Source organism: Micromesistius poutassou, assembly GCF_964030765.1.
Source record: "Micromesistius poutassou genome assembly, chromosome: 9".
In the NCBI taxonomy this organism is placed as follows: Eukaryota; Metazoa; Chordata; class Actinopteri; order Gadiformes; family Gadidae; genus Micromesistius; species Micromesistius poutassou.
The window spans coordinates 16,159,307-16,181,645 of record NC_140279.1 but is presented as its reverse complement, the minus strand read 5'-3'; the positions used below and the strand labels follow the sequence as shown (position 1 = coordinate 16,181,645).

The following is a 22,339-nucleotide window of genomic DNA, read 5'->3' as shown; positions in this document are numbered from 1 at the left end:
CTCCTTCAGTGAGAGATATGGTGACTATAATTTAATTCAGAGATTTGGTGACTAAACTCTTATTCAGAAAGATACTGGTGGTGAACATACTGAGGAACCGTTGTGACCATCATCTCATTCAAAGATATGAGGTGACTGACTATACTGTCATTCAGATAAATCTGGTGACTAGACTCCTATACAGAGAGAGAGATAGAGAGATGTAGTGACTCTACTCTCATTCAGAAAGATACTGTGGTGACTATACTCTCATTCAGAGAGCGATAGCCTGTAGAGACTAGATTGGCTCAAGGTGTAGTCCGGAGACAACGAGAACGAGACATAAACATAACATCGGTGAGGAAATGAGAGAGCATGATTGAGGAAGGTCATGAGAACAGACAGTCTACAATTTAGGGAAGAACAGGTAAGCTATACTTTATGAATCCCAGACAGGGAATGGGGTGTCACTGCCAAAATGACGAAAAGACCAGAATTGATGTTATTTTTTATATAATGTCAAGTAATGCGGTAACGTTATAGGGAAGTTTGGTTCCCTCTGAAACTTTTCTTACCTCCGTTTATCCACTGTCTCTCCAAACGTCCATACCGATATTGATTGGAGGCTGTGCCCTCCACTTGTCAGTCGCTCTGTGAAAGTGTCAAACGTCAAACTGTACTTGACGCTGTACATAATTATACGTAATTATGAGCCGACAGCGGTGGTCATGATGGGGCTAGAGAATCTCTCTGATAACAAAGAAAAATAACTAGACTTTAGCTAACACTAAAACACTGTAAATAACTAGGGGTGCACGATAATTATCGGGCCGATAACGGAACTTATTACATCATTCCGATAAGTCCGATATGACGAATAGCCCCAATGACATAGGCTATATAATTTCAGTGCCCTGCTCCCACTAACACTAAATGAAAGGTCTTATCGTAACCCTAAAAGTACACATCATACAATAAATTACAATACGAGTTCACAGCTGCACGCGTATATAGAAAATGTTTATTTTTATTATTATGTTACACCTTTCCTGCTGTCGGCTCCCAGACCATAGTCGAGAGCACAGGGGAGACGTCGATGTTCTCTTGGGGGTAACACCCTTCCCTTTGACCGGCAGTGGGTCTGCTTATAGGTCGGAATATGGTCGGAATGAAGCGGCCGCCGATTATTGAAAGGCTGTGTACTTTATTCTTAGTTTCACTAACTTTACAGTACACGTTTGCACAGACACAACCGGACTCGTTCATTACTTCACTAAACTGACACACGCTACTGTTACAAGTATAGAAATGAAGCTCCGTTCTTTCTTCTGCAACACATTTATTTCCTCTGTTGGAAATATAAAAACACAGTTGTAAACATTCAAGTGCGATCTCCGTACAGTGGCCGTTCCTGTATATAACTACTTTGGCGCTACTGCCCGTATCATCTAATCTAATACATCTCAAAACACATACTCTCAATAACAATACACCTTATAATACACATTAATCATACATTTGTAATACACCTGCTACTCTTAGCACAGTACTCAGTATCTCTTCTACAGTTACTAGTCTAACTACCCATGCTATGCACCTAAATACGTGTTCACTTTACTATCACAGGTAAGTATTAGCATGTAACCTCAGCTATGAAAATACTGTCTCTTTTAAGTGTAGAAATACCTCTTTAAACATACTGTGAATAAAGGTAAACATAAATGCATAAACTCAAATGACCTAGAGCATTAAAATAACATTACTCCAGACTGAATCACTGTATAACCTGGTCTTATTACTCTGATTAATCACTATTTATCATTACTGCTTTCTTGTTGTTGAACCTTTATGAACTACACTTATCCACTGCCTTAGCCTAATATCACTCTTCTTTAACCCACAGTCAGCACCTGTTTTATTCTAACAATACTCTCAAACCAAAACAACAGCATTTGAACACTGACTCTATTACACTCTTATCCCAACACCAAACTATCCCTTTAACTGTCGTGACCGGGAGGAAATACCCAACGGCTTTTAGCGTGCTAGCGGGGTCTAGCTCGGCCCCGTTCATCAATACCCACGGCTCATTCCGTCTCCTGACACATTCACTTTGTTCATCATGCTTCCAAACAGTCTGTCCTCACTCCCGTGCCCCAACCATACATAGCTACAAACAGTTATTACACTTGTCACACTCGTCTTGGCCCCAAACAGCCAGGACGCGACTAGCTTAACATTTAGCCGTGTCATCGCTATCGGCGCCCGCGATCTTAAACACGGGCGAGTCCCCATACAAAACACTCTTAGCCCCGATCAACTTGTTGAATGTTTCCTATTAATGTCACAGGGGAAAGTCTACACTCTAATAGAACATTTCAGTAGTGTGTGTTTAGCATACCTGTTGGAAATGTAAAAACACAGTTGTGAACATTCAAGTGCGATCTCCGTACAGTCACCGATGCCCAGCCAAGTGCCCTCTGCTGGCGAAGACAAGTTTGCCCAGATTAAAATATACCCATTCAAAATACCTTGTGGTATATTATTAAAAACCATAGTTAACCTCTGTTGTAGCTTTAAAATTTAAAAGGGGGGCAAATAATAAATAGTTAATATACAGTGCCACACTACCGCTCGCTCTCCTCGCTCGTCCACTCACACACTGCCATTCTCGCGCACACACACATGCGCTAGCTCTCGTAACACTTATTATTGACAAAAGTTAGCTGAACATTGTAGGGTCCCGGCCTTCCACTCCCTGTTTTCTCAGTTAAACACAGAAATCAACTACATTTGTCCCAGTGTTTGTCAGATGTGAAATGAAGCAAAAAAATATGCTCTTTCTCCGGTAACGCAGCCGTTTGCGACGCCTTTCTTCTTCGTCGTTTCTTCCATTTGTCTAACTCATGCTCCAATCTTTCATCGATCGATACGGACGTTGTGGATGCAACGGAATATATGATGCATCGCTGCAGCAACATTTAAGATGATCGCGATGAGTTCTGCCCATTCTGCCTCCGTTGCTGCGGTCAGACCAAAACACACTTGAGTGACAGGGGCTGTCGTGGACCCTACGTCATATCCCGCCCCTTGCAAGTCCACCCCCCTAAACCCCCCGTTGATTCTACTGATGTCTGCGCGACAATGTCATGATCTTAGGTCATGATCATATATATTTATATGTGTGTGTGTTATCGGTTATCGGTATCGGCCTTTAAGAGCTGAAAGTTATCGGTTATCGTATCGGTTTAAAAAAAAGTTATCGTGCATCCCTATAAATAACATTTAGCAACATTATCATCACTTACAATATGCCCAAAAGGATCAAACCAAACAAACAGCAGCCATAGACTCCTGCTCGGACACAAAGCAATGAATAACATTACATTTAAATAAATTAGAGACAAGACAAAAGAGAAGTGGGAAGACAAAAGGGCCAAGTGGCATCGTTGGCCTGGGGCCCAGGTGGCGATGAGCAAGGCACCGCCTGTCGGTGAGTCTGATGAAACACCTGACACACACACACACACACACACACACACACACACACACACACACACACACACACACACACACACACACACACACACACCTCTACATAGACTCCCTCCAACGCGGTCAACCACATCTGCCTGGCGTTGCGCTCTACAGATAGAGAGACACTCCCCTGCTTATCTCTTCCTTTGTCTTGATGTCGCTGACTGGCCATGGTCCAAGGGGCCAGGGGGGCCGTGTTGGCTCCATAACATCGCCATGATTGACAAATTACATTACAAAATGCTAATTATTTTTGTACAATATTAATACAATTAGAATGTAAATTAGCACATGAACAGGTGGTCATTATGCTACACGCATGTGATTAAGCGGCAACGTGTCACAATAAACTATATGTTTTGGGAGGACGTGGCTCACTGTAGTCAAAACAGACCCCAAGGATTCTAGCTGCCTTACATTCAATTGGACCAGGCAGCATTTGATTGACAGCGGTCCACAGTCTTCCTGCAGGGTTAGGGTAAGAGTGACGGTCCTTTAGCTAGATGAGCCCTAACCACTACCTTCTCCTTAATGACTGTACGAATATATATCTGAATGAATGCAAGTCCCTCAAAAGCATCCCTTAAAAAATACTACTCGTAAAATGAATAATCTGTACATGTGCATGTATGCAAGGTGTGACTTACTGTGATTGAGGTAGGATAGCATATTCAGATAAACAAAGGTTAACATACAATTTAACGTGTGGTTATCACTTTGTGAGGCAGCCAATCTTGAAATATATTTTTAGAAGTTGACGAAGGGGATTGAAAGTCGTCCTTCCCTTTAATTGACAATTTCTCCTCCACAATCAATCGTCTTTCAAACGCTGAGCCTCAGAAACAGACTCTCCAGAGACCATACGGAGGGGGACGTCAGGGGGATGAAAGAGAGACAGCTGCCTCTGTATGCCACATTCCTATTACTCTGTATTGATCTCCAATTGGCTTCCATGGGCAACCCTTTGTAATCAAGGAATTTAGCTAAGCCATGGTGAATTGCATTCACTCACTCTCTCTCTCTGAGATGGAAAGAGAGTGAGTGAGAAAGTGAGAGAGAGGAAACACTGAAAGAGAAAGAGAGAGAGACAAAGACAAAGACAGAGACAGAGACAGAAACCAAGAGAGAGAGAGAGACAAAGACAGAGACGGAGAGAGAGAGAGACAAAGACAGAGAGACCGAGACAGAGAGAGTCTCGGAGAAACAGAGAAACAGAAAGTGATGTTTCATTGACAGAAAGATAAACGAAAGTGTGATCGAGATATTACGCTCCCCCTATAAATTACATTCATAACCATTCATTTCCTTCTGAATGAAGGTCTGGCAGTAAACCCGCTGATAGTTGGCCGACACACTAATGGCGGCGCCTACACGATGTGGAATGCAGCTTCTGGGACAACTTTCATTAGTTTTATCACTGGTGGTGCACCAGTGCTCGACTACCGGACCATACCGCGGGCCGGAATTAACACATGCTTCCATCCCCATGGACATCGGACGCTTTAGAGTCTTCTCTATGAATAATCTCACACGTTTTATGAGGGACTAATAAAACCCTTATCATGTTCATTAATATTAATGATAATAATATATATATTAAATAATTATGCCTCGCAAGATCATAAGCACTGGTTGTAAGCACTCACCTAATAATAATGCAAATAATGATACAAATGATATGTTTTCTGCTCCGATGCTTTGGGTGTGAACGGAACAAACAAAGACCTTTGTTTGAATTTGTATCACAGGTCAGTTGAATCACAGGTTCTCAAAAAAACAACAACAAACCACAACCAAGTCATGGCAGCAGTGCGAGGTGTACAGATGAATCTCTACGACCTAATGAAGTAGTCAGCATGCATTCCACATAATGGCACTCTGGGTAATAGCGTTATCAAAACATCTCACTGAGATGCTAATATGCAGCTGGGAAAAAATAAACCGCTTAATCACCATGTAAAGAAGCATCGCTCCATCATTTCCAACTCTACAAAAACAACAGCCCTGTGGTGATGAATCGGACAGCCTCCTTGGCCCATGTGGGCCGAACCCTCAAGGGTTGATGGACTGGCAGGCCATATAGATGTCTGGCAACCTACTTTAATTCTATTGTTTTGATTGCAGACGAGACCGTATTCGAGAAAAATCTCGGATGATTGTCGTCTGGCAGATGACAAGTTGATGTACTGCCAACAACCAACAATATAAATACAAAACGTCCCAAAGTGTTTAGCTAGAGGCTAGTAGGTCAAGTTATATGGAAAAACTCAGCAAGACTAAGTAAGTAAACAAGTATTGATGGTATTCTACAGATTTGAAACTTTCTACATTGAACACAGCTTTTATTTTGTAGAAGTGAGTCCATGGAAGTGAGGTTAATGGCGTGTGAAACAGCCGAAATAGATATCGATGATGGCGTGTAGCGAGATGAGATGAATGTCGGAGTCTGTGCATCATGATTAAAGAACAAGCAATCCATCGTGTTTCCTCCCGGAACATGTCGGAAGCCACACAAGTCATGCAGATTTGGCGAGATTTCTGCATGAAATCAGGGTAAGTTTGGTCTCGACACCAACATGGGCTACCAGAATTAAACGGTCAACGGGTGGTTTCCTCGACAGGAAGTTGGTTATCAATAGGAAAAGGGTGAGTGGCGTTTGGGGCCGGATCCACTCTGACCACTCTGCTTTGATGCTGACCTGGCCGGGCTTCAATAGTGGATTGCTAACAGAAAGCTTGACTCGCTTTGCCTTTGCCAAATGACGTTCCTAACTAACCAGACAACGCACCCTGTGGAGCACATATAATGACAAGTGGTCGGGGGCGCTGATGGCCACGCGATGGGGCAATTTTGGCCCTGGTAAGAGACGTTTAAATGCAAAGTCTGAGCATTTGATTGTAACTATCGCCCGAAGGTCTCCATGACAAAAAGAGGTCAGGGGGAACAGAAACACATTATCTCGATGAAAAGGGTTTAATTACAACACAGGGTTTTGTATTCTCTGGGCTGCGGTGGCTGTGTATTTATCGATAATCTTGCTTCTAAAACGTACATTCAGGTCTCTATGGGTCTATTTCTCTCCCGAGAACACTTTGAAATTCAGCTTCCATTGAGTCCAGGCTCAGGTGTATTCCGCAGGGTGGAAATGGTTCATGCTGGACGGGAGAGGGAGAGGAGAGGAAGAGGAGAAAGCTGTGTGGTGTAAAAACCCTGAAAAGCTTTTGTAAGGGTAGCACAGAGCCCTGCCACTGGCCAGGGGAATGGGGATACAAATGGCTTTGCTCTCACACCATTTCCACAGCAGTTATGTAACAGATAAGTGTGTGACAGACCAATTTCTTACATATAAATTGAAAGGAGGAGGAAACTACAAACATGCGTGACATTGCCCAATAGCAAAAGTGCCGACCAATCTATGGAATGCAGTGGCCACTTAGAAGGCAAGGGAATGAACATGGAGGCCAGAGGGGACGCCTTTGAAAACTTTAAAATCTGATATTCTGTTATTCTGTTCATCAACAACCTCACAGAACGTCAGTTTTTGATACATTTGTCTAGACAGAACGTCTAGACTCTTGTTTTCAACTGGCCTCATCAGTGTAACTTAATAACATAATTTTGTGTAACAAATTAATTAAAATTCATCTGCTGCTTTCACCAATTTTTTTTTTTAATAGTTTTTATTGTTTTTGCAAAGTATCAATCTTTGGGTACTAAGAAAAGCATATTCTAAATCCAATGTGTTTATGATTACTGGGTGGATAGCTGTGTCTGATAAAGGAAGAGCTTCTTTAAAGTGTAAGTGAACCCTCCGTTTCAGCCTGGATTTGAACACTTTGGCCCTGTCCACACTAACCCGGGTAAATCTACAAATGCATGAATATTTATCCGTTTAGCACTTCCGTCCACATTAGAACGGCGAATTCCGACACTGAAAACGATGCTTTTCAAAAACGATCAAATCAAAACGAGACAAATGTGAAAACTCTGGGTTTGCGTTGTAGTGTGCTCAGGGTAGACGAAGGCTTTCAGAGACGATGACGTTCGGTTGCCATGACGCTGCCACACGCTTGCGCTCGAGACAGAGACGCTCATCTAAACAAAAATGGAAGGTGAAATGGAAATGATGATTTCTCTGTGCAATGTACTTATGTATCTTCAGTTACAACTGGGCATACTGTCTCATACATATTCGTTACTCCAACGCAAAGACGCCAGTTCAGACCGTACTTTGAGCAGCAGTTTCAAAAAAAATAAAAAACCTTGCCTTTGTGCTTTTGGTTTGAGACATATTTTTGCTTGTGAGTGAAAATGGTAAGCCAGCTGATCAACTGCAACTATCGGCTGATCGCGAGCCTGTAATCTAAACAGAGGGGCGTGGCGGGAGTCGTGTTACCATTACGACAACAACTGTTTATCAAAATCATTTCAGTGTCGATCGTGGATGCAAAACATTCCGTAAACTATATGAAAACGATAGTGTGGACGGAGATCATTTTCAATGCGAATGTGCGTTTTTATATTTACCCGGTTTAGTGTGGACAGGGTCTAAGAGATCACAACAGAAAATGCTTTTTGAGCGGCGGGTTCTCAGTAAGAGGGGGGCTCTTTATTCCCATGGTAACGGCCCGCCCCAACTTTGTGATACTTTTTTCAGTACCGTCATTGTGTGAGAGCGTTATAATGAGTGATGTTGTTTATGAACTGCACAACACACCTAGGCGATATACTTTCAAAAGGTCACAGAAGCTTAACCCACTCTCAAAATAAGCCGCTGCCTAAACAGAGCGCCACGCAACGACACACACACTGTGGCGTTATGCTACAAGTGTCCGAGAAGCTTATCCCTCTCTTTGACATGGCAATCAACATCAACCGCTGCACAGGCAGAGCCACACACACACACACACACACACACACACACACACACACACACACACACACGATTAGGACAATAAAGTCGTCGTCCCCCCCAAAAAAAAGGCTCTTTGACATCACGAAAAGAAAGCCATGAAGAATGCTGCATTCGGGGGAAAGTGGAACATTGGTTGGGGTTGGCATAAACTGAGACTGGCAAAACACTGGCACTGGATTTTACTCACAATTTTCTTAAAATGAAAGTATTTTTTTTAGCAAGAGGGAGAACATTGCATGGATTACTATGTTGATGATCATACAACACATTAACCGCATTTAAAATCCCAGAAAATGGCATTGGGTTCACTGCGTCGACAGATCACTGGGGAGATGGGTTGCACCGCTCTAATGAAACCATCCTGCGCTCCAGCACTCTGTTTAATGTGGCCGCGCGCGCCTGGGTTCCAGGGCGTCATCGGGCCGACTGAGGGGGGCTCCGCTGAAGCTGTGCCGCCCTCGCTGGCATTTTGACAACACCGCAACCGCCATCAGCAGAAAAGCTGGGGGATCCGTCAGCACAATACCAGGCCTTGGTGAATATGGCTCATCGGGTTGTCATCAGCGTCGCATCAGCTCGACGTTATGTTCCAATGGCTAGTCTGCACACTGTCCGATTGTCTAGTTTTGAAACTAGGTTGCACAGCAACACAAACTTTTTTTTGTTGTAGCTACACCAATTTTAAATTGCATGCCACGATTGTTCTCAGCCTCACTCGGAATTGACTTTGGACAAAATCAGTCAAAATGAAAGGAAAATCTACTCCACAGGGCACATTCACAAACCTATCCTCCCTTCTTGAACGGTGACAGTTCGAGTTATTATCAAACAAGAACGTCATTTATGAATGGTAGTAGTGAGGGGGACACTTGCGATCGCCGTTGACAACCGAAGCGTCGCAATTTTTGTTTGTCTCTGGACGAAGCCCTCGGAGACGGCGCTACACAGGCAGTAGAGCAGCTTCCGTTAGTCATGAAGGACGATATGCTAGCCAGCCGAATGTAAAAAGCCGACGGAACGCTCGTTAAACAGGACGCGCGACTGCTCCGGTGGCGCCGTGGAGTCGGGGTGGTCGTGGTGGCAACGGGAGGGGGGGGGTCCTGCTAGGTGCTCCACCATTAGTGGTCTTGTCCGCGCTCACTGACACACTGTGCTTATCTCATCTCTCAGCGCCACAGTCCTTGCCTGCACATGACAGCCCCCGTCTGATGAGGTTCAGAAATAACATGACGACCGCGTGTGGGACTTAGTATTCACCACCAGGCCGAGGGCTGGGAGCGAGCCATTGGAAAGCCTGTGTGCAAAGCAAACATTTTGTCTCTTTCCAGGGTGCTTTAATGGGAGAGAATTAAATTAATCAATCATTCACGATTCACTCGGTTACCACACTGCTCAGCAAGAGCAGAATGTTTGTTTCTTGAGAGTGAGAGATATGTTGTTCAGCTTCTTCTTGCTCAAAACATGAATTGAAGAGCAGACTTCCATGTTTTTTGTGGTCAGATAGCCGTCACGCTTTTTATCACCCATAGCAAAGCAATAATAGTAAATGTGTTTTTTTAGGGTGATAAGACTAGGAAAGGCGGAAGAAGACAACAAATCTTTCCGTGACATTTTTTGGCCTGTAAAATCATGTGTAGGTGTTTGGAGGAATCCATGCATACAACAGGATTTCAGAACTATGGACCACCTGACAAACATCTCGGCTAAATAATACACGACCCACCGTATCTTTTATACCCTAGTCAATGTACATATTCCAGCATTGGTGTCATTTTATGGTTTTGTTCTTTTCATATTCGATTACACATGCATACTATGCAAAACCTTTTCTTGGATTCACATAATCGTAGCCTAACTGCATGTTTGTGTTTATAAAATAGTGTTTACTTTTTTCCATTGCCTATTTTTTCCTCATCTCTTTTTTGTCATCTTGAGCAGCGCAATTGCAACAGTAATAATTTAATAAAGACGTACCCTGAGTGTGAACCATCCCCAGATGAAGGGCTGAGGCAAACAGATGAGAAGCAGAACAGCAGCAGCTCCCTCTCTCCGTTTGGCGTTACAAATAGTTCCCAGTGTGGCACCAGGGATTTTCCCTCACAAATCAAAGGGAAGGACGGCCGTAATACATCACAGCCCTCAGCAGCGTATTGTTAAAAGAGAATTATTCCCCAACCTTATTTAATTAATTCCATTCTGACAGGCAATTAATTTATTTTTGGAAAACTAAAACCTAAAATGACACATGATAAAAAAGGTATTGCTCTTACCATTGACGACCGTGCGTCTGAGTATCTGAGCACAAATTAAAGTCTGTAAACGGTGACACACGGACAGCGAGCATCTTGGTGTGTCTTACACCACAGGAGCCGGTCGTCCTGGAGGATAGCAGATAGGGGTCCATTCTTTCCCATTTAGCCCACCCTTTCATCCAAAGAGACTGGCAGTCACTTCAGATACATGTCGTGGGGTTTACGTTGCTCAGGGATGTCTACAGGTAGGCTGTGGACATTGGGAATGGAACTGGAGACTGAACGCCCTGGACACTACACAATCTATGACGGTGACGATACTAATTACAGACAAGGATCTCACACAAGTATGGAAATTCCGATCTGAAAACCATTTAACACACACACACACACACACACACACACACACACACACACACACACACACACACACACACACACACACACCAACAAATGTCTGGGAAATAAAAGCATCTTAGTCAAGGACGTTTTTTGATCATTCGTTCTGTTGCTCAACACCCTTTTGAAACATTACCAGTTGATTATTTTTATTATATCCTCCTGACCCCTGCTGTTCCATTGTCTCACCTAGCAGCACTGCCGCTAATCACTTGATTTAAACCCCGTCTTTGATTGTGAGGTTGACATTCAGAGCCACTGATGAAATTCGAAGTGCCACTCTTGGCACAACATTCTAATTAGTTTAATGTGGGGAAAGACTGTGTTGTTCTTAAATCAGAGGATCTGTCCGAGGGGAGGCACATGACTCCTATGGGACAGAAACCTTTTAAGATATTTATTTTCAAAACAACTTCACACTCATGTGTCGACCTTGCCATGCTCCCAATTCTATTTTTGAACGATTTTCACCACCTGTGTTTGATCTATTTTTTAATGTTATTTATTTCTCTCTTTCATTGTGTAAATTGGTATGCTAGTGGAAAAGTATAAATTCCTTATGGTATCTATCCTATCTATTTGGGTTGAAATTAGTTTGCTGTATTCTGAGTGGAGATGATGGTTATAGGTCTGTTATAGGTCTGTTATAGGTCCAGAAAAGTGCTGGGCAGTTTGGGCCCCAGTGGGTGAGACAGATCTCCAAATGATTTATTCTGTTTACTGCCTTCATCAGAACCTCAGTTGCTCTGCAGTCCCTGGGCAGTGGCCCACTTAGTCCCTGGCAGACCTACTAAAGTTATGCACTAGTCAACACCACAGTACAAAACAACACACGGCCAAAGACTAGTCAACACCGCAGTACAAAACAACACACAACCAAACACTAGTCAACACCACAGTGTAAAAACACACAACCAAACACTAGTCAACACTTCAGTACCAACAACATTTCACAACACTACTAAACACACGTTGACACTAGCACCACACAATACACTACTAAACGCTACCGTACCAAGCATTACACAACTAAACACTATAGTCAACACTCAAGTACCAAACATTACACCACTAAATACTAGTCAACACCAAAGTACCAAACATTACACAACTAAACACTAAAGTACTAAACATTTCACAACACTACTAAACACTAGTGAACACTATAGTACCACATATTACACCCATAAACACTAATCAACACAACAATATACTATTATAAACAACAGTATTAATAACCAATGCTAAGCATAGCGAACACATCCTTAAATGCTGCAAAACAATATAACAGTGCAATCAATCGATATAAGACTTCATTAATCCTGTCAGGGAATTGCAGGTGTTTATTCAATTAAACTACAATATCATATCCTTCACCACAGCCTTATTAAATACTACAACACACAACTTAACATAACACTACATGACGCTACAATAAACTCATTATTAAACACTATAAATGACTGCTGGAGTGTAAGGTGATTAAGAAAACATTTAAAATCCAAATGAGCACAGACAGAGAGACAGATAGAGAGAAGCTTATAGCGTGTGCGTGCGTTTGTGTTTGTGAGTGATGCTGTATCAACCTTATTCACCCACCAATGCCTAATAATAATTAAACTTCTGAATAACTTCAGTGACAGAAATATAGATTCCAGCAATGTCTGTTTAGGGCGGTGAGACTGTACACTCACACAGCCCAGAGAAGCAACACCACGTGAAAATCACGCTCGTGGTTATTGTCTCAGTTGGTGCACTAGGGGTGGGGGGGGGGGGGGTCCCTAATGCCGTCATAGGAAACACTCACAGGAGTGGCGTTAAACACCCCCCTGAATGATGTCCACAAAAGGCAAGCCAAGACATCAATCCGAGCCCAGTTACACATTTGCATTTTACTAAAGGGCTTTTACATACATGTCATTACAGTGTAAGTAACCCGTTGTTTTAGGGGGAACTTCTGACTAAAAGTTTCAAAAAATGTGAATTGTTACAGTCATAACAGTTTTAGAAAAGACAGACAGATTGAGTTCCATAGGACTGAGTGTGAGGTGCGTTGTCTGTGGCATGTGGCTCAGGAGGTACAGCAGGTTGGCTGGTAACCGGAAGGTTGCTAGTTCGAACCCCGGTCCCTACTAGCTGGGTGAGAGGTTTCCCTGAGCAAGACAGCAAACCCTAACTGCTCCTGACGAGCTGGCTGTCAGCTTGCATGGTTGACGCCGCCGTTGGTGTGTGAATGTTTGCGTGACTGTGGGTGTGTTGTAAAGCGCTTTGAGTGGCCACTGGTTAGAAAAGCTCTACATAAATGCAGTCCATTTACCATTGTCAAACGTTATCAAAACCATGGTACACACTTGCTTCTAGGGTGCGCAGCCAATAGAAGATTACCACTCTAGAAAGGCATTTTGAGCCATGAGTAGCAGAGTTCATGTATTTTACAGAGAATTCCCCCCAATTATCAACTCTTAACTAACTTTACGTTTTAGTCAAAATTACACAAATATTCTTTGTGCTTTTCTTACCCTTTAAGGAGCAAGTAGCATCTTGATTAAAGATGCCTACAAGTTAGACTGAATGGGTTATTTCAGTTCCAGGGATAAAACTAAGCTCTTGGCACGGGTTCAACCCCGGGACTGCCCGTGTCCAGGTTTTGCAGATGAGTTGACTGCTTTCAGCTGTGTTCCTCTCCATCGTGAATAATCGTCAGTTGGCAGCCGGGCATCACACAGGTGGGCGTCTCACACACACACACACACACACACACACACACACACACACACACACACACACACACACACTTTGAGGGAACGGAATAGTGCTATACAGAAAAGAGTGTTGATATAATTCAACCAGCTGCTTGCTACGACCACAAAGAGAAGGGCCAGCTGGAGCGTGCACGGTGCCGGGGGGGGCGTGCACGGTGCCAGGGGGGGCATGTATGGTGCAGGGGGGGGGGGGGGGCGTTTACGGCGCAGGGTTGACCCTGGCGTGTGTGGATGGTGAGCATGGTGAGACTGCTCTGTTACTCTCCACTCCTCTTCAGTGCTTTGAGAGACTTGTGGCTGTTCTTGGCGCACACACACACACACACACACACACACACAGGAAATAAAAGCATCTTAGTCAAGGACGTTTTTTGATCATTCGTTCCGTTGCTCAACACCCTTTTGAAACATTACCAGTTGATTATTTTTACTACTGCAGCACCTACACATGGATGCTCTCTGAACCCCCACCCACCCCACCCCCCCCGGCCCTGCCAAAATTACATAATCTCTACGACCTCATCTCTACGACCTCATATCTACGACCTCATCAATATGACCTCCACCCATTGCACACCCCCCCCCCCTCTCCCTCCCTCTTTGTAAACTTTGGCAAACTTTTCTGATTTGTTGTGGATGAAAGGTACTTTGAGACAGCAAAGGTTGGAAACCACTGCATTTAACTATAGTTAAGGGGTCTACGACACAGAACACTAATGTATACCTAATGTATTTACAATGTTTGACTCATTAACCCCACGGTTGCTCCCCTACAAACAACCTTTATGCTTTGAATTTCATTGCCCTCTTTCCTATTTGCCATCTTTTTATTAGTCAAATGGTTCCGAGAAGTCTAGAGAACAGGAGACAAAGCAGTGTGTGTGTGTGTGTGTGTGTGTGTGTGTGTGTGTGTGTGTGTGTGTGTGTGTGTGTGTGTGTGTAAAATGTTTTTGCCATTCAGAATATCCATACTTGTATGAGATCCTCGTCTGTAATTACTGTTGTCGACGTCACCGTCACAGATTGTGTCGTGTCCAGGGTGTTCAGTCTCGCAGCCCAAAGGTAGCGGGTTCCATTCCCAATGTCCAAAGCCTACATGTAGACATCACTGAGCAGGGTAAACCCCAGGACATGTATCTGAAGTGACTGCCGCTCACGCTGTATCAACCTTACATGCCCACCAATACCTAGTAATAATTAAACTCAAACTCAGAACAAATTTTCAGTGTCAGGAATATAGACGGCATCCAGCAATATCTGTTTGTGTGAGTGAGACTATACATCACACAGCCTCGTCTGCCCAGAGACGCGACACTTCCTAGTACGTGACATATTTGAAGCAACGGAAATCATTACAATATGGAAATCGATTCAGGGACTGCTGTTCCGCTCTGTCGGCTCTTACGCGTAAAACAAGATGAGGATAATTAGGAATGTCCTCCTTGAACTTTTAAAACAGAAGTGAAACCACACACACACACACACACACACACACACACACACACACACACACACACACACACACACACACACTTCATTCATCATGGTTCGATGAATACTTTGCCCTCTCGGAAACAAAAAATTTGAAATTAAACGCCAAAAGGGACAGACAGGTCAACTGAGAAGCATGTCTGGCTGTTTCTACGAATAATAATAGCATCACCCATAATAGCATCACCTTTTTGTCCCCTGTGAACACAGGGGACAAAAAGGTGATGCTATTATGGGTTGTCGACGATTCCATCTCTGTATGAGAAGGTATGTCCCCCAAGATGTCCCCTCATCTCCTATGAAGTGAAAGGCTTCAAAAGTTAAACGGTTAAAGGCAACCGCATATTACCTCTGTGACTGGCTTATAGCAGTCTGTGGCATAATACTCTGTGTCCGGCCATGTCACTCTCCATACAAACTATGATGAATGGCCTCATCTGGCCACCAATCAGCAGATATTTGAAGGTGAAATCGTGACACGCACACGCACACACACACACACACACACACTAAACAATGTAACTGGTATACATACTATTTTAAATCTACCGTTTTAAATAATGTGACTAACTGTGTGTTCACACTAAAAGACACACGTTTCGCCTGTTTGCGCGAACAGGCGAGTGTTGCTGCGCGACAAATCATAATCTGTCGCTGTGCAGTTATGTGTGCAGTTATGTCAGGCGAACTTGTCACGCAGCGAATTTTGTCTGACAACGTCTTTTGCCCGCCAACGGTGCTTTATGCCAATTCATTCTCATCAACCACGGCCGAGATAACCACCATTGCATGTCTCTACCTGTTGTGGAAGAGGGAGAGACGTTGGAATGCCCGTTGTTTATGGGTTAATAATATAATCCGGAGGCGCACACCGCTTTGTGCCGTGATAATATATATATTTTTATATTATATAGATATTTATATATATAATATATAATATCATATAATATTATATATAGATAGAGCTCCGGGAGTCGCAAACGGCAACAATCACTTTCTCCTCCAAGCTGCGGTTCACTGCAGAGTGCAGGGAACGGTTGGCCCAGCCGGTTGAACGCTGATTGGCTGTTTTACGTTACTTCACCCACGTTACCCACAGGGAGTGAACGCTGATTGGCTGTCTCACGCGAATTCCGCGGAAAAGTTAAAATATTTCAACTTCAGCGAATTTGTCGTGCTGCAAATCCTCGTGAACGTGCTCGCCGTTCACGTGGAAAAATGTCGCGCCGTCGATCAAATCTTGTCCCGGGTTTCGGCGACAAAAAATTTTGCCCGATTCGCGTCTCTACGTTCACTTTGCATTGAAATGTGTCGCGGGGCGAAGTGCGGTGTGAACACACAGTAAAAGGTGAAATCTCAGTACGCAAGGTCATTTGTGACAAGGAGTAACTCTTAAAACAATAAAACATTGAATAGTCAGCCATCTAAAATTCAGCAAACTGGGTTGTAATACAGTAATGTACTATAGTATTATATCATCTTAAAGTTTGTTGCGCCATCCTCAAGTACTACAGTATTATATTGTTTGAAAGTATCTGTCCTGAACTACTGTAGTTTATTGGTTCTATCTAAGTATCTGTTTCTACATCTTCCTGTACTACAGCATTATATTGTTTTAAAGTATCTGTTGCCCTATCCTCAAGAACTACAGTATTATATTGTGTTAAAGAATCAGTTGCTCTATCCTCATGTACTACTGTATTAAACCATTGTTTTAAAGTATGATTCGCTCTGTTCTCCTCATTGCCAGCATAATAACATTGTTACAAAGTATCCGTTAGTCTGTCCTCACCAACGGCAGTATGTTCATCCACTCAAGTGGATTGACATATACTGCTAAGTTAATATGCCTTGCTTAATGAGCAGTGTTGCACTCTGTCATTATCTGGGCCCAGAGTCTCGTGGTGAGTTATGCGGTACATTTGGCGGCGTCACGGTGAGGGGATTGATGCTGGGCCAACGGGTGGGACGGAGACGGCATACGAGAGAGAGACCGACGCCAGCACGGGGGTCTTTAGGGGGCAGACGGCTCGCCAGTGTCTGCTGGGAGATGGAGGCGAGGGGAGGGGTGGATCAGACACCCTCGGTCATTCCTCCGTAGATGAAGATAAGGCTCCTTCCACAGATTAGTATTCATGTTATTGTGGAAGGTTAACTTTACAAGTCAGGGCTCACTGTGTCTGTCATTCAGGCAGGAGACGGTTTCCTCCAATGCGTCCTGCCGTGTATTTTATAGATTGACATTGAAGTTCAGGTCGTTTTTTTTTTTTAATTAATTTCTTTGTTCAAAAGGACGGCTACTGGGAGACTACGGACATTTGAAGGCATCAAACCCAGAACCTTTGGTTTAGGAGACAGACACGATAATCAATAGACGGCCCTGGAGCCGTACCTGAACCAAACTGCGAGTGCAGGCTGAGCCTTCACCAGGGTTCAGTGCTCAGATGCAGTCCACTTCAACAATGTGGATTATTCTGTGGCTTTTTTCAACGGACCAGTTTGTAAAATATTCATTGGAGTGTGTGTGTGTGTGTGTGTGTGTGTGTGTGTGTGTGTGTGTGTGTGTGTGTGTGTGTGTGTGTGTGTGTTTCATGGTTGAATTACTTTGGACCCATCCCAGCTTTTGTTTGTGATTTTATTTGTCGCATATTTCATTACGGAGAAAAAAAACCCTACGGCATTAAAATATCTTGTGTTGCCTCTCAAACTAAAACAGATGGGCTTTTGAGTTCCTGTCATGGTGTTTGGTGTTCTGTGTTGTTGTAAGCTTTGTGTGTTGCTGATAACTACTATTTAATATTTAATTTGGGATAAGCCTTTTGCCTTTCATTGTTCTATATTGGGTCGATTTGTCTTCCAACTAGGAGCTGCAATAGCTAAATGACGACAATAAGACACTTTATCTGCACAGCACACCACATTCGTTGAAGTAAGATATTGTCATCCTAAACTTCAGTTTAACTGATCCCCTAAATTAAAGAAACGCAGTAGTTGTTGTGTTGTGGACATCTGTTTTATTGTCGTTTTATTACCATGTTGACTTGTTCCCTCAGCAGGACCACATCAGATACTGTGGAACTTATTCACTGGACTACTGCTACTGCGGTCATTCCTATGTTCCCCAGATGTATAGGGAACAACCTGTGTCCTATGTTCCAAGGGTTCCATGTTCCTCGGTTCTACATATGTGTTCTCCCAGGTTTGTTCGTTTGTTCCCCAGCTCAAATATAGCACAAAATGGGAGCCTGAAAGAGTCACTCATCAAAGGGGTTTTCTGCTACCCGGTTCTGCCCTGTGGGTCTCAATATAATAGGCCTACACTTGAAGGTACTTCAAATGTAAGTCATGGAATCACATGGAATCTCAAGTAATGACCAAAGGACCAAAGGTCATTACTACTTAATGACAAAAGGTCATTACTTATCGGTCTTCTAACTGACACAAATATGTTGCATCATGATTTAATTCTCTTATTTAATGCAGTTTGTTTTTGTCTCCAAGTTTATTGTTTCTGCATTTATCTGTAGTTGATTTGCACACCTTTTTATATATTTTGCTATAACTGACATCTCAGTGATGAAATGTCGAAATACAAATGCAGTGATAGTTTTACAACAAAGATCAGTGGTATTGTTTGAGACTTTTTAAAAAATAAAAAAGATTTTAAAAAATAAGTTAAAAAACATTCCAATAAAGAAAACGATATAATATGTATGAAATATTTTGCCCTGAAATCTGTTAAATGTGACCCGAAGACAATAGTAGAATCACTCTGAATGCGAGGTGAGAAAAATCACCTCTTTGGTCATGCATTGCACTGTATTGTGTCCGTTGTGTAGCAGACCTTGCAATCCGCAATCGGTTGCTCGTTCTCCTCGTTTGTGATACAAGTGAAAGACTCCTCACAACTTTCCTCACAATGGAGTATATATTCCTTCTCTATATGAGCTGTGAATGTTCTCGCCGCTGTCTGGCTTCTAAACGCCTGCTCCCTGATGGATGTTGGAGTGGAGTCTAATTGGCTGTCGGCTATTGAAATCTCCACTCAGTGCTCCAGCGTTGCAGAGCGGGAGTGTGGGGGGGGGGGGGTCAAAGGTCGCCTGACCACGGGTGGAGAGGACAACAGCTTAATTACCAATTCATAAACAAGTTCGCCCTGCGGACCCGCCCGCCATTGCCACTGCGGCCATCGGCCAAGTGTCGAGGGACGAAAGACGAGAGGAAGATGATTATGAATAGAAAATAAAGTGGCCTCCGCAGGGCTGATAAGACGCTGAACCCTAACTGCTCCAAATGGCCGTCGACGTGTGACCTATGGTGGACACCTCCGTCGGTGTATGAATGTGTGAATGGATGTGTGGATGTGAGGCACTAACTGTGGAGCACTTTCAGTGGCCACAGGTTAGAAAAAGCATTATATAAATGCTTATAGCCTATGGCGATTGACACAAAGGACATTCTACCAGACAAAAGCACTGACCAGCCGACTCGGTGTCTCCAATTAGCCTAGTGTGTGTCTGGGCTAGGAGAAGAGCAGAGGAAACACAGTCCCGGTGGTTCCTACCCTGTGCAAACATTACCATGGCCATTACATTGGCATCAAAGATCTCCGCCTACACATTGATTTATGACATTTGTAATTGTTCTACCATGAATAAATGGTATTAACAAATACTTTTCTAGACATCCGTTAAATGAATTGGTAAAAAAGTAGCCGAGCAGCATCTCAAAGCCATTACTTAATTTTGATTTACAATGCAATGAAAATACGTCGACTCGGTTCCCATATCGACAGGCTAATCATATTTGCATATTGGAATGTGGTAGGAGATGAACTGAACTTTAAATATTATTAATACAATTAATAAAATATACATAAGATATATTTTTTTAACAGCTTCGAAACTAAATGTTTTAAGAAGGTGCTTGCACGCTGCCGCCACAAACACCAACACCGGTTCCACATGTAACATGTTGGAGTTTTTGTGGGGCAGTGTGCAAACACAGAAACATGCACCATTAAAGCACTATACTAAGAATCCTCAACACTGATTGACAAATTTAAATAAATCAATCAATGGAGTTCAAGGAAAGGAAACTAACAAGAGGTTTGTGCAAATCCCAGCAAGGACTCCAAAAAAGGAAAACCACAAAAGACGAGAATGTGTGTTTTCAACACTGAACCAAACAACCAGCATTTGGTGGAGCAGCGGTACATTAGGTATGACAGCGGACCTCTCTACAGGGGTGAATGGAAGTACTCCACCCCTGCTATTATCCCCGGATACAGCCCCGACAGTCATCCATGTAATCCCAGCGTCACAGGCTGTGAGTTGACCTCTGATCCCTATGAGTGGGACTCCCTCCGGAAGTAAGATTTCAGCAAAAGCCATTATGGGGAGTTCTTCAGAAGTGGAGTGCAGTGCATCACTGCACCAATGATTTGGATGAGCCTGTATTCTTGTGATACTTTTTGAAGGTCTGTTGTATGTTCAATATTAAGAAAATTGCTAATAATCGAGTATATAAAATAGCCTAGTAGCGGGATAGTTCATCAGCCTTAGCCCAGAGATGGTTTGGAACCACTGCCCCAGCCTTTATCGCAAAATGACAATTTAGTCCCCAAAGGCTTTCAATACCACGGATTAATACCAAGGTTACCCACATCATTTGAATGATGTGCATGTCCATGAAAAAGAGAGTTAGCGCGGCGAATGTCCAGGGAGGTAATGTCTGTCCCTTTTGGAGGTAATTCTTCAATTCACATTTCTAGAGGACTTTGGAGCTCTCAGGCTAGACAACAGAAAGGTCTCTACGCTGAACTCTATGACTAGTTTCGTGACAACGTCGTCATCCATGACATTTAGAAAGTACACCGCTCAATACAGAATGGCTCCTGCTGCTGGCTGACTTTTTCGTGTGCTTAAATGATCATTAATATGATCAACCTATTATTGTTTTAAAGATATAAAGGATTTGATCAAAATGAAGGGGATGTTGTCCTGTACATAATGAAATGGAGCTTGTTTTGCTTCTTTTGTTTATTTCAGGCTAATAATAGTACAAGACTATTGGTAAATGTATGAAGGTTGTTCACCGGAGAAACATATCAATAATCTGGGAATAACCATCAACCATAGTCATTAATCAAGCCACTACGATAATTGCCCACCAGGTAGTTCCACTTTCACTTTAGTTTGTTTCTCAGATATCGGGTCTGGGATTAAACAAACACATTCTAAAAAGGTAAAAGTGTCTGCAATTCATTTTAGAAGCATTTGTTGTCATATTTAGATTATGTATACCTCCAGACAGCACTCAATAAATCAAATGCTCTGCCAAAAAAATAAAAAAGAACTCCAGTATCGGTGATTGTCGCAGGCCTTTAATAAGGCCGTTCAATCATTCTATTTGCCGGAATGAAGTGATTGGATATCCCACCTGTCTACCTACCTATCTGTCTACCTACCTACCTACCCGGCTACCAGGGGCAGAGGCCTAAAGGCAGTGATGGGATTGGTTTGATACTTTCAATATTAAGCTTACTCTGGCTGGTGTCTCCAAATGAGCTTCCCTAGCTTCAAGTGGTGCATTTCATGAATCACATCTGGGACCTTTCTTCCAGGAGTACCAGATAGACATCATCTTCGCCCAGACGTGGACAGATAGCAGGCTGCGCTACAACAGCACCATGAAGATCCTGACGCTGAACAGCAACATGGTGGGCCTCATCTGGCTGCCAGACACCATCTTCAGGAACTCGAAGAACGCTGAAGCCCACTGGATCACCATGCCCAACCAGCTGCTCCGGATATGGAACGATGGCAAGATCCTCTACACCCTGAGGTAGGACCCTCGAAACTTCATTTATAGTCGCTGTGTGTGCTCATTTTTGTGTGCTCATTTTTGCCTTGTCGTGTGAAAAATCCCTTGGTATTTTTTGAGCCAATAAACATAAACCAAGACAAACAACCGAAGAATCCAAGATAACTGGGCAAACTTG

General features: G+C 43.1%; 1 protein-coding gene across 1 annotated transcript in view; it reads left to right on the top strand.

The window, feature by feature from the left end:
* Positions 1-22,339, top strand: part of gabrg3 (gamma-aminobutyric acid type A receptor subunit gamma3) — a gene marked incomplete at both ends in the record, with an annotated part of 53,576 nt that overhangs the window by 15,726 nt on the left and 15,511 nt on the right. Inside the window, one exon of the mRNA XM_084472800.1 lies at positions 21,962-22,182. Coding sequence (XP_084328926.1) covers positions 21,962-22,182 — 221 coding nt within the window. The remainder of the gene's footprint in view (positions 1-21,961; positions 22,183-22,339) is intronic.